This window comes from Rhinolophus sinicus, linkage group LG06, assembly GCF_036562045.2.
Source record: "Rhinolophus sinicus isolate RSC01 linkage group LG06, ASM3656204v1, whole genome shotgun sequence".
Taxonomy (NCBI): domain Eukaryota; kingdom Metazoa; phylum Chordata; class Mammalia; order Chiroptera; family Rhinolophidae; genus Rhinolophus; species Rhinolophus sinicus.
Genome location: NC_133756.1, coordinates 79,302,449 through 79,315,642, shown reverse-complemented (window position 1 = coordinate 79,315,642; position 13,194 = coordinate 79,302,449). Strand labels below are relative to the sequence as shown.

The following is a 13,194-nucleotide window of genomic DNA, read 5'->3' as shown; positions in this document are numbered from 1 at the left end:
TCTTTAACATTGCAAAGAGCATTCCACAACATGAACATTCTATGTCCTTACAAATCATTCACTTATTGACCTCTTCTGGAAAGTAAACCAAAATGTCCTACTTGAAAATCTATGAACTTTTTCTCAGTTCTCACCTTCCCTCTGAACCATTTGGCAATGCTGATGCCTTTTCTTTGGTTTCTATAATGTCAACCTAGTTTTTTTCTCTTTGTAATTATTTTGTTTTTACTTGATTGCTTTTCCTCTTATAAATGTAGATGTCACAGGAGTTTCTGTCCCTGTGTATTTCTCCCTTTTTCCAGCTTTATACTTTTAACTATTTGCTGAATGCTTTCATCTAACTGTCCTTCAAATTCAGAATGACCAATACGGAATTCATTATTGTCCCCTATGGCTACAAATCAGTCTTCCTCTTGACTTTTTGGTTCTTTTAAAGGCACTTTGATTCTTCCGTTAAGGTAATCTTTTTTTTTTTTTAAATTGAGGAATATTGGGGAACAGTGTGTTTCTTCAGGACCCATCAGCTCCAAGTCGTTGTCCTTCCATCTAGTCATGGAGGGTGCTGCTCAGCTTCAAGTACAGTCGCTGTTTTCAATCTTTAGTTGCAGGGAGCGCAGCCCACCATCTGAACCAGCAACCTTGTTAAGAGCTCGCGGTCTAACCAGCTGAGCCATCCGGCGCCCCTCCGGAAGCTCAGCGGCAGCTCGTTGTCTTCAATCTAGTTGTGGAGGGTGCAGCTCACTGGCCCATGTGGGAATCGAACCGGCATCCCTGTTGTTCAGAGCTCGTGGTCTAACCAACTGTCCAGCCCCGTTAAGGTAGTCTTACTTCCTTAAAGTTATCTTTGACTTCTTCCTTTAACTGGTCGTCTCTAATTAACTATTTACAAGGTCCCATTGATTTTACCATCACATTATTTTTCATCCCTCACTCTTTGGTTCCATCCCCACTACTTTGTTCAGTTTTTCATCATTTCATTAGATAGACTCATAACTTTCTTTCACTTCAATTTCACATTGATTCACTTCATGTTTTCTATTTTTCTGTATTCTGTCACGTTAATATACTAAATTAAGAATTTGGACATTCAGTTGCTAAGAAATACAAATAGTTATTGAGATATGCCATAATTTGTTTCCAATTTATCATTCTAGCTCAGTTTACTACTATTCACCTAAATGTACCAGACTCTCCTTTAAATTTTTATTTCCCGAATATGGCCTGTATTCTTTCTTTGTTCATGCCATGCTCATTGTCTTGAAAGGTTTACCTCCTGTAACTCCTTTTTAGAATCCTCCCCATCCTTTCAGGCCCATTTCAAATACCGGCTTCTTTGTGGAGCTTTCCTAGATTTGCCCAGCTGCTTTTGTTTTCTGAACTTTGGCATCCTGCTTTGTATCTAGTTCTTTATACTTACAAATATATTCGTCTTTGCATCTCCCATAATGCTTGGCACACTGAAGGCACTCCTTGAGTTTTGAATCAGTGATTGTTGAGATTGGGATGGGTATTTTCATATAGAGAATTGATTAAATAAAATGTTGATTCATCTTAATTGGATTTTTCTTCTGAAAAAATTTAAGATAGAAGAGAATATAATTTAGAAAAGAGACTTATTGTTACTAATAGTCAAAAAAATGAAATCGGGGCGGCTGGGTGGCTCAGGCTGTTGGAACACTGTGCTCCTAATGCCGAGGTCATAGGTTCAATTCCCACATGGGCCAGGGAGCAGCATCTCCACAACTAGACTGAGAACAATGGCTTTGAATCGGAGTTGGCAGGGGGGATGGGGGGAAAAAAAAAAAAAGAATGAAATCAGCATACTTGGAAGTTAAGGCTCCTCTTGCCAGCAGCATTGTACATTTAGAATCAAGAAGCTTCTTTTGTTTTTTTAATTAATTAATTAATTAATTTTATTAGTTTCAGATGTACAAAACAATGTACTAGTTAGACATTTACACCCTTCACAGAGTGATAACCCTTCTCCCCCAATCTACTATCCCTTTGACATCATATTTAGCTATTAATCAAAGGATTATCTTAGGTCTTACTCATAAAACATGTATGTTTGGCTACAGTTTAAAAAATGAGCCCTTTTTATGAGGCTGTACGTGGTCTTTCTCCACACCCTTCCCTGAAGCTAATTCTTAAGAGATGAGACTTAGAGAAGCTTGATTGTGTAATAAAATCAAAGGTGAAGAAAGACTAATGTTCTTTCACTAAAGTAAATGCAGTGTGGAAGGTTTAGCATATTGCCTTGCATATTTAACACTCCATTTTCATTAATTTGCTATTTGGCAGTATAGTTGTTGCCTGTTTTCAGGAATGTATTATAGTGAAATTTTCTCACCTTTTTTAGAGTACCGTTTTATGACCTCTTCCCTTCTCCACTACAAAAGATTACAAAGACCTAATTTTTTTCACTTTCAAAATACAACTGTTGGTAATTATCTTTTGAGTGAAAAACAATCTCTTTTATATTGGTTTCAAATACAAAATCATTGTAACGGGGGAGAAAAGTCCTTTTTTAGAAAGAGAAAGTAAATTAAGGAAATGATAGTATTTATGTAAATTTGATAGAACATCTTTACTTAACTGATGAAATAAAGCCTGCTATCTGTTATGTTTCTAGGTGAAATATCATAATCCTTAAAAAAACAGAAAATAAAAGTGTGTTTGTAACTAGAGGACTTATTTTAGGGTAGATGGGAATCAGATTATTTTAGCCAGGGCAAAAGGTTAATGTTCTTATAGAAGTATTTCTCTACTTTGCATAGTATTCAGGGCTATGATTTTACTTAAAAAGTGATTGAATGTGATTCATTTAAAATTTATTTTATGTAAAATAAGTTCAAATTTAATTATTAAATATTCATTGAGCACCTATTATATGCCAGACACTATCTTAAGGGATAGGGATACAAAGATAATAGGAGACTATACCTGCTTTCTGGAAGTTCACAGTCTAGGACAAAAGAAAGAATTGTTATACATTTTGGTAAGTACAATAATAGAGATATACACTAGTTTACCAATACTCCATATCGACTTAAAAAATAGATAGTTGTGAAAAAATTTTCTATACGGCACTAAAAACAATGAGAATGAAGTATTACTATGACTAAATTTCAAGAAAGTTTAAACCTTATCATTATCTTCCTTGTTGAGTACTTTCTCTGCCTGTCTTCATACAAAGGATACAGCTCATATTTTTTTTTCATTTTTTAAAATTAGTTTCAGGTGTACAAAACAATGTAATAGACATTTATACCCCTGGCAAAGTGATAACAGTCCTCCCCCACCTACTACCCCTTTGACATTGTGTATAGCTATTACAGTTCCATTGACTGTATTCCTTATACTGTTCTCCACATCCCGTGACCATATATATATATAAAATTATAGTTGACATTCAGTATTATTCCGCTTCAGCTTCAGGTGTACCACACACTGGTCAGGCATTTATACCATCCATGAAGTGGTCTCCCTAATAAGACAAGTGCCCATCTGGCACCTTACAAAAGTTTTACAACATTATTGATTATATTCCCCAAACTGTCTTTCATATCCCTGTGGCAATATGTGGCTACCAATTTATGGTTTCTAATCCCTCACCTTCTCCCTCATCCCCATCCTCCTCCCCTGTAGCAACCATAAGTTTTTTCTCTATATCTCTGAGACTATTTATGATACAGCTCATATTAAAGTGATTTTTGTGACCTTATAAAAACTCATATGGAGAGAGAAACATTTGTATGATAATTATAATTAACAATATTTATACCAGATAATAAGAGATTTAGCAAAACCAACCATGGGCTATATGGTTGTAAAAACCAGAAAAAGTAAAACATTAAATTTGAAAATGGCTCCTTTGGAGTTAGGAGTCCACTTTTATCTTTCCTTCTTTTATAACATACAGGGCCTGTTATCTGTACCATACTCTGATTCTTAATAGGACATTGTCATTGTTTCCCTGTTTGTTTCTATTGCCCTTCCCTGCCAAGATTTTAACTTCTTTGAGAGCAAAGACTTCTGGTAGTTTTATATTCTTCACATCTATAGACTACAGTGTTAAATAACTAGTAGACAGATTCAATACAAATTTGCTAAAACAAAATAGATTTTTTTTTTTTTGGTCAAAAAGGACATTTCAAAGATATGATAATTTAGTCAGTATTGATGATTTCAATGTTAAGGGTGCAATTTATCCTTTATAGTGGGTTAAAAACAGCTGCTGGTGTACAAAGAACATTACTCTCAAGAAAAACAAACGTTTTATTTGATTTTGAATGGGAAGGAATATAGTAGTAGGTCTAAACATTTGAGAGACTGGACTTCTGAATTTTGAATGGTATGACAGTTTAGTTTTCAGTTAATTATCTAAGTTTATGCAGATGGCATAAATTCATAAGACAGAATAATATTAACTTGAACTCCACAGATTCTGAACTGGCTGTATATGTAAGGTATGTTTTCATTTTGAATTGGTCTTGTTATTCTTATGTGTTAAGGTACACCAGCTTCTCAGTTTAGTAGATAGATTTAGACTAATAATAAATGGACAATATAGTGGGTTGGGGAGAAGAGAAAGATGAATGCGCTATGCACACAGCACTTCCTCCTTTGTTCCTCATCTTCTCCTTTTGTTGTAGAATTAGAAGGGAACGTTACCAGACTGAACAATTTTTAACTGGAGAAAACAGGTTTGCAGTATTTTGAGGGAATCCTAATATATTTACTCAATCCTTAGCTGTCTTTTAGGACCCTAGGCATATTTGTTAAAATTGACTGTGTGGTGGTATTTTTTTTTTTCCTCACATCACCTCCCTTTCTGAGATTCCATCCATCTCTAGACTTCTCTACTTTTCCAATTTTCATTAAATCATTAGCAATTTTTTAAAATAAGGTTCTTCTGTGCCTGAACCTATGCCGGGTCCTGAGATAAGATTATAAACAAGATCGAGCCCCAGTGCTATTAAAGCATACAATCTTATGAGAGGATAAAAGCAAATAAGAATCAAATGATACTATGGAGTAAATAGAGAATGCAGTGGGAGTCTATAAGGAAAAGCTTACAAGAGGAGATGATTTGTTTCTTGAGGCTTTCTTGTTGCTCATCTTCTAAAGTTACCTATCACAAGAAGCCCTGCTCTGTTAAGTTTTCCTTCTCTGTTCCTTCCCCATTTAAAACTAATTTGCTTGTCTGTTAAAACAAAACAATTTAGACAAAGACATAAATGAGGAGCATTTGCAAATATGTTAGGAGGTTGTTAACACAAAAGTGTTTTTAATTGATTTTTAATTGATGGCACTGATAAATGAGTAATATATTTCTGATCAGGAAAATCCAAGGGCAACCTATTCCCAATCATAATAAAATAATACTTAACATTTATGAGCCCTTAGTATTTGTCAGGCATTAAGCTAATTACTTTATGTTCGTTAAATTAAGATGAAATACACAAACATATCAAACTCTTAACCCTCAGTACTCTTTCCCCTTATTTTTTTACAAGCACCCTATTCTCTACAAGAACCTGAAAAAAAAAGTCTGCTTAAGAAGCCCAGTGGCTTAAGCACAACGAACGCCAAACTTAGAAACCTTTAATTCACTGATTTTCACCTCTTGTAAGAACTGGGAGGGATAGATAGCATATGAAAAAATGTATATTCATTTTTGCAGGTATCTTGATTTTTATTTTAAAGCCACAATATATAATTCATTTTGAAATTGTAAATAACTGTAAAAGAGGTTTATGTTTCCAAAATGGATTTTTAGAAGATTCCTGTAAAATATTTTGAGATTCTCTTATTCACGTATATATTGTATTATGTACTAGAAATTTATAAAGAATGCCTCTTTTCTTGATTTTGTGTATTCATAACCAGTCTGTTTAAAGTTTTTTCTAATTACTTGAAGGAAGCAACATTAAGCAAAGGAAAAAGGTTGAATTGTGATGGGTTATTTTTCCTCTGCCCACATTACAATTTACTGTTTTGTTAGAGTGGTGAATTCAAATGCTATTTAGTATTTAGTAGTCTCTTGAGTTGAGGGGGAACACCATTTCTTTTTCTCAGTTTCAATTATTTTATATTAGTTTCAGGTGTACAGTATAGTGGGTAGACATTTATATAATTTATACAGTGATCCCCCTGATTAGTCTAGTACCCACCTGGCACTATACATAGTTGTTGCAACATTATTGACTATATTCTCTATGCTGTACTTTACATCCCCGTGACTGTTTCTTAACTACCAATTTGTATTTCTTAATCCCTTCACCTTTTTTACCCAGTATCCCAACCTACCTCCTCTCTGGCACCATAAGTCTTTTTCTCTGTATCTGAGTGTGTTTCTGTTACTTTTTTTGTTTATTTTGTTCTTTAGATACCACATATAAGTGAGATCATATGGTGTTTGTCTTTCTCAGTCTGACTTTTTTCACTTAGCACAATATCCTCTGTGGTCCATCCACATTGCCGCAGATGGTAAGATTTCATTCTTTTTTATGGCCAAGTAATATTCCATTGTATATATGTACCGCATCTTCTTTATCCAGTTCTATTGATGAGCACTTGGGCTGCTTCCAGGTCTTGGCTATTGTAAATAGAGCTTCACTGAATATAGGGGTGCATGTGTCTTTTGGAATTAGTGTTTTGGAGTTCTTCAGATAAATACCCAGAAGTGAAATTGCTGGGTCATACGGTCGTTCTATTTTGAATTTTTTTAGGAACCTCCAAACCATTTTTCATTGTGGCTACACCAATTTGCAATCCCACCAGCAGTGTACCAGCGTTCTTATTTATCTGCATCCTCGTCAACACTTGTTGTTTGTTGATTTATTGATGATAGCCATCCTGACAAGACAAGGATGCCCACTTTCACCACCACCACAATACTTCAACGTAGTATTGGAAGTCGTAGCCACAGCAATCAGATTAAAAAAAAGAAAGAAAAGGCATCCAGATTGGAAATGAAGAAGTCATTTTCAGATGACATGATACTATATATAGAAAACCTGAAAGATTCCACCAAAAAACTATTAGAATTATAAATGAATTCAGTAAAGTAGCAGGATACAAAATTAATATGCAGAAATTGGTTGCATTTTTATACACCAATAACAAATTATCAGAAAGAGCAATCAAGAAAACAATCCCATTTACGATTGCATCCAAAAAAAAAAAAAAATAGGGGCAGATGGGTGGCTCAGTTGGTTGGAGCATGAGCTCTGGGCAACAGGGCTGCCAGTTCGATTCCCACATGAGCCAGCAAGCTGTGCCCTCTGCACCTAGAATGAAGCCAAAGAGCTGCAGCTGAGCTGCCGCTGAGCTCCCAGGCTGCCAAATGGTTCAGTTGGTTGGAGCATGTGCTCTGAACCATAAGGTTGCCCTTTTGACTCCCGCAAGAGATGGTGGGCTGCGCCCCTGCAACTACGATTGAACACAGCACCTTGAACTGAGCTGCCGCTGAGCTCCCAGGCAGCCTGATGGCTCAGTTGGTTGGAGCGTGTGCTCTCAACCACAAGGTTGCTAGTTCAACTCCCCCAAAGAATGGTGGGCTGCACCCCTGCAACTAACAACAGGCGACCAGACTTTGAGCTGAGCTGCGCCCTCCACAACTAAGATTGAAAGGACAACAACTTGACGTGGATGGAGCTGATGGGTCTTGGGAAAAACACACAGTTTCCCAATAAAAAGTCCTGGAAATACACACTGTTAACCAATAAAGTCCTGTTTCCCTTCCCCAATAAAATCTTTAAAAAAAGAAAAAGTGTTTTAAAAAAAACCACCTAGGAATAAATTTAACCATGGAGATAAAAGACCTGTACTTGGAAAACTATAAGACATTGAAGAAGATACAAATAAATGGAAGCATGTACCATGTTCATGGATAGGAAGAATTAGCATTGTTAAAATGTCCGTATATTACCCAAAGCAATCTATAGATTCAGTGCAATCCCTATCAAAATACAATGGCATTTTTTACAGAACTAGAACAAATCTTAAATGTTATATGGAACCACAAAAACACCAAATAGACCCAGCAATCTTGAGAAAGAACAAAATTGAAGGTATCAAGCTGCCTGATATCACACTATACTACAAGGCTATAGTAACCAAAATAACACATACTGGCATAAAAACAAACACATAGATCAATGGAACCAGAATAGAGAGCCCAGAAATAAACCCATACATATGTGGTCATTTAATCTATGACAAAGGAGGTAAGGACATACAGTTGGGTAAAGACAGCCGATTCAATAAATGGTGTTGGTAACACTTTTTTAAATGTTGAAAATCAACTTCTTGGAGCACAATTTACCTAAAATAGGATGCGTTCATTTTAAGTGTGCAGTTCAGTGATATTGACAATTGAATATACTCATGTAACCATTACCTTAATTAAGACATTTCCATCACCCCAGAAAGTTCCTTCATGTTTTTTTGCAGTCATTCTCCCCGCCCTGACCTTAGGCAACCACTAATCTGCTTTTTGTTACTATAGTTTAGTTTTTCTGTTTTACGTCGGAATCAAAGTGTATACTGTCTTTTCTACCTGTCATATTTTGCTTAACAATGTTTTTGTTATTCATCCATGTATGAGTAGTTCCTGCTTTTGTTTTTCTTGCTAAGTAGTATTTTACTGTAGTTGATAGAGCACCATTTGTTTATTCACTCATCTGTTGATGGAAATTTGGGTTGTTTCTAGTTTTTGGCTCTTATGAACAAGAATCTGCTATGAACATTTGTCTACCAATCTTTATGTGGACATGAGCTTTTCTCTTGGTAGTGAAATTGTTCAGTCCTATGTAACTGTACGATTAAGTTCTGACAATTAAAATCGAAAACTTCTTGCATCGATGTTGCTAAGTTGTTTTGATATCAGAGGGATTATTCATTATGAATTTGTACCAATTGGACAAACAGTTAACCATGTTTACTATTTGGAAGTGCTGAAAAGGCTGTGTGAAAAAGTTAGACGACCTGAACTTTTTGCCAACAATTCAAGGCTCCTGCATCACGACAATGCACCAGCTCACATGGCACTGTCTGTGAGGGAATTTTTAGCCAGCAAACAAATCACTGTATTGGAGCACCCTCCCTACTCACCTGAGCTGGCCCCGAGTGACTTCTTTCTTTACTCGAAGATAAAGGAAATATTGAAAGGAAGACATTTTGATGACATTCAGGACATCAAGGGTAATATGATGATAGCTCTGATGGCCATTCCAGAAAAAGAGTTCCAAAATTGCTTTGAAGGGTTGACTAGGTGCTGGTGTCGGTGCATAGCTCCCCAAGGAGAGTACTTCGAAGGTGACCATAGTGATGCTCAGCAGTGAGGTTTGTAGCACTTTTTCTAGGATGAGTTTGCAAACTTAATTGTCAAGCCTCAGTATGCTCACCTTTCTAACAAGTTTCCAAATTGTTTTTCAAAGTGTACCACTTTACACTTCCACCAGCAATGTATGAACATTGCAGTTGCTCCACATCAGTGCCAACACGTGATATTTTCAGTCTTCTTTTAGCCATTCCCATTTGTGTAGGGTGGTATCTCATTGTGGTTTTAATTTGCATTTTTCGTAAGACTGCAAATGTTGAATACCTGTGCATGTCCTTATTGGCCATTGGTGTATCTTTCTTTGTGATGTGTTTATTCAAGTCTTTTGTCCCTTTTAAAATGTGTCTTCCATTTTTGAATTGTAGAGTTGTTTTATAAATAAATATATATATATATATATAATTTAGATATAAGTCGTTTATCAGATATTTATATTGTATTTTCTCCCTGTCTGTGGCTTGCCTTTTCATTTTCTTAGTTTCTTTTTGAAGAGCAGATGTTTTAAATTTTGAGTCCAATTACCAGTTTCTTTTTTATAGTTGGTGCATTTTGCATCCTAAATGATCTCTGCCTACCCTAAGGTCTTGAAGATTTTCTCCTGTGTTTTCTTATGAATAGTTTTAGCTTTATGTTTAGGTCCCTGATCTGCTTTAAGTTTGTTTTTGTGTAGGGTTATGAGTTAAAATTTAAGATTCATATTTTCCATGATGGGATCCAGTTAATCCAGTCTTTTATCTGTGGTAGGCTCACAGACTTGTGATATTTCATTAACAGCAGGAAATATATATATATATATATATATATATATATATATATATACACATATCTGCAATGTTTAACATATTGTTTGATGTGTACATTAGACTTATTTAAAACATCATGGCTGTGTATTAAAATTTTTATTTTGAATAATTTTTATTTTTATTATCACTATACACATTATATATGTTATTTTGCATATTATTTATATATTGATTTTTGGTGAAATGCTTAGATTTTGCAAAGCTGAAAGTATATATTAAATCTTTGGTTAGCACAGAGTCCGGAATCTTCATAACTGATCCATAATAAAACAGCTGGATACTGATCAGGGTTGTGTTAAGGCACATGCCTATTCCTTTGATTGTGGTCCTCTTTGTCTCACCTTACCTTGACAATTTTCCTTTACTGTTAAACTAGAAGGAAAACAAATTTCTCCTGTAGGAATCAGGTCAGTATATGAAAGAGATAAAAGAATTGGTTTAGCTCACAGATTCTTTCTTTATCTTTTTTACTTTTTTCCATTCTGTTTATTTTTTCTGTGAGCCAAGGTCTTTTTTCCCTTTGAACTCTTTCCTTTTTGACTCCCTTTTTGGAGAAGAGATGTAGGTGCTCTGCAAACATCTCCTTTCTTTATATAGTCTGTTTCCTGCATATAATTTCCTGAGAATGAAATTGGATTTCTCTAGTTTACTGTGGGCGGCTTATAGCCTAATGTCCCAAAGTGTTTTAATTGGAGGGGGGAGTGTTAAACACCAGTTAGAACCGAAAACAGAGGGTGAGGGGGACTTCATATTATGAATAAATTGCATAAATGCAAATGTGCTTTCCTTTCGTCTCCTCTCTAATACTTCATCTTTTCCAGTTTATCTTAGCTATTTTTAATCTTGAAGCAATTCTAATCTACCTCTCCAGTGAGAAACCAATATATGTGACTTTTTGGTGTTCTTGTGTTTGTTTTGTTCGTGGGGTTAGTGCTGTCATTTTGTATATGGATTTCATGTGCTACCTTGTGTTTCTGCAGAAAGAATACAGTCCATTACTAATATGTAATTACTGTTTTTTTCTCTTCCTTGTCTCCTTACCCTGTGGTTCTTGTGCAGGTCTTGTTCAGCGTTGTGTGATCATCCAGAAGGATGACAATGGATTTGGGCTGACGGTCAGTGGAGACAATCCTGTCTTCGTACAGTCTGTCAAAGAAGGCAAGGCATTTTTTAAAACAGTCTTGTCACTGTTTTACAAACAGTAAGAATAGAAAAACCTAAATAATGTCTATAGACCAGAATAAAATAATAACATACACTGTGGGTTTTATGGCCTGATGTGCTAGATTTGTCTTTTATGTCATAGTTTTAGGCATGGATTTACCCCAGTTGATTTTCTTTGTACTTTATAGAAAGAAAACAGTTCTTACGTAGTTTTAGAAATCATAGGACTCTATGGTCATGATACTTTATGCATCATCACTTACAGAAGTTTGTGCAGTATTATTTCTTTATGGCACTAGAGATATTTTGGTAGAGACAGATTAATCAGAAAGGCTCAAAAATATCAATTATTTTCCCCAAACAACATCTGCTATTACTATGATTGAATGCTTCCTTTATGTTGGGTGGTGTAATTTGAGGTAGGTGTTTTTTATCCCCATTTTATAGGTGATATTAAGGCTTGGAGTAAAAAAACAAAACAAAACAAAAAAACATAAAATCAATCTAAGGTCACATAACCAGTGAGTGACAGGGGCAGCATTTGAACATAAAAGTGTCTGACTTTATAGCCCGTGTTCTTAACCACTTTGTTATGCTGCCTCGCTTTCAAGAAGATTATCAGTGAAAGCAAATTAATTACAGTTTAAGTAATTAATTTCTCTTACAGATGGAGCAGCCATGCGGGCTGGAGTACAGACAGGTGATAGAATCATCAAGGTAAGGAAAAGACTATCATAGAATTTATGGTAGAATTAAAAAACAGAGTATATTAGGCATATTTTGATTTTTTTCACTTGGAATTTTATAAAAAGCATCACATTACATATGATGGATTTGTGGATGATAAAAGCTTATTCCATTTATTTTACAATTAATATTATACTTTACTGAAAGGCATAATGAAAGGCTTGAATAAATGGAATCATATATGTTCTTGGATAGGAGAGTAACTCACTGTTGTGAGTATCATTTCTCTCCATATTAATTTGTTAGCAAGAAATTCTCATCAAAATATACTAATAGAATTGGAAGGTGTACCATTACTTGTCAAACTGATTTTTCTTCCACATGAACTTTACAAAGTTATAAGAATACCTAAAAAAAAAAAAAAAAAAAAAGTGTGTTATTTATATGGGTATGTTTGAGGTGAGATGGTGTGGATTAATTTTAAAGCAAGTCACTCTTGTCCACCTGTCAGTGGAGCACAATAGAGTCCAGAAACAGGCTTGAATTCTGATCAGTAAGGAAAGAATGGATTAGTCAGTAATTACTTTTGAGACAATTGACTAATCTGATTACTTAAAATCAAATTACTATACACTAAAAGACACCATGAACATATTCACAAGGAACAATCTGGAAAAATATATTTAAAATATATTACAGAGTATATCCTTAATTATAAAGAACACTTTTCAATTACTAAGAAAAGAATAAATAGTCAAATGGAAAAAATGGGCAAAGAATTTTATTAGGTAATTCCCCAAAGTAATTGAAATAAATAATATATTAATACAGGTATGTCCAACCTCACTGATAAAGATAAGTGAAAATATATTTGGTCATCAGAAATTTAAAGGTTGATAATACACATTAGGTATAGTTTGGGTATGGTGAAATGGCTACTCATAAGCTTGTTGGTGAGCATAAATTAGGTAAAATCTGTTTAGATGGAAATTTATAAATAGGAATCAAAAGTTATATACTCTAAGTATATAACCTTTGACCAGCAATTTTGCTTTTAGGAACATATCTAAGAAAATAAGTGTACTAGTGTGAAGTGATATGTGTACAGGGAAATTCATTTCAGCTTTATCATATTGAAAACTTGTAAACAACCTAAATATACATAAACTGAGAGCTAGAAAAAGAAATTGT

At 34.7% G+C, this 13,194-nt stretch overlaps 1 protein-coding gene across 7 annotated transcripts in view; it reads left to right on the top strand.

Annotated features, from left to right (window-relative positions):
- ARHGEF12 (Rho guanine nucleotide exchange factor 12) overlaps positions 1-13,194 on the top strand; it is a 165,652-nt gene that overhangs the window by 56,801 nt on the left and 95,657 nt on the right. For all 7 annotated transcript variants that reach the window (XM_074335326.1, XM_019718206.2, XM_019718207.2 and 4 more), the window contains 2 exons: positions 11,212-11,310; positions 11,984-12,033. In XM_074335326.1, coding sequence (XP_074191427.1) covers positions 11,212-11,310; positions 11,984-12,033 — 149 coding nt within the window. The remainder of the gene's footprint in view (positions 1-11,211; positions 11,311-11,983; positions 12,034-13,194) is intronic.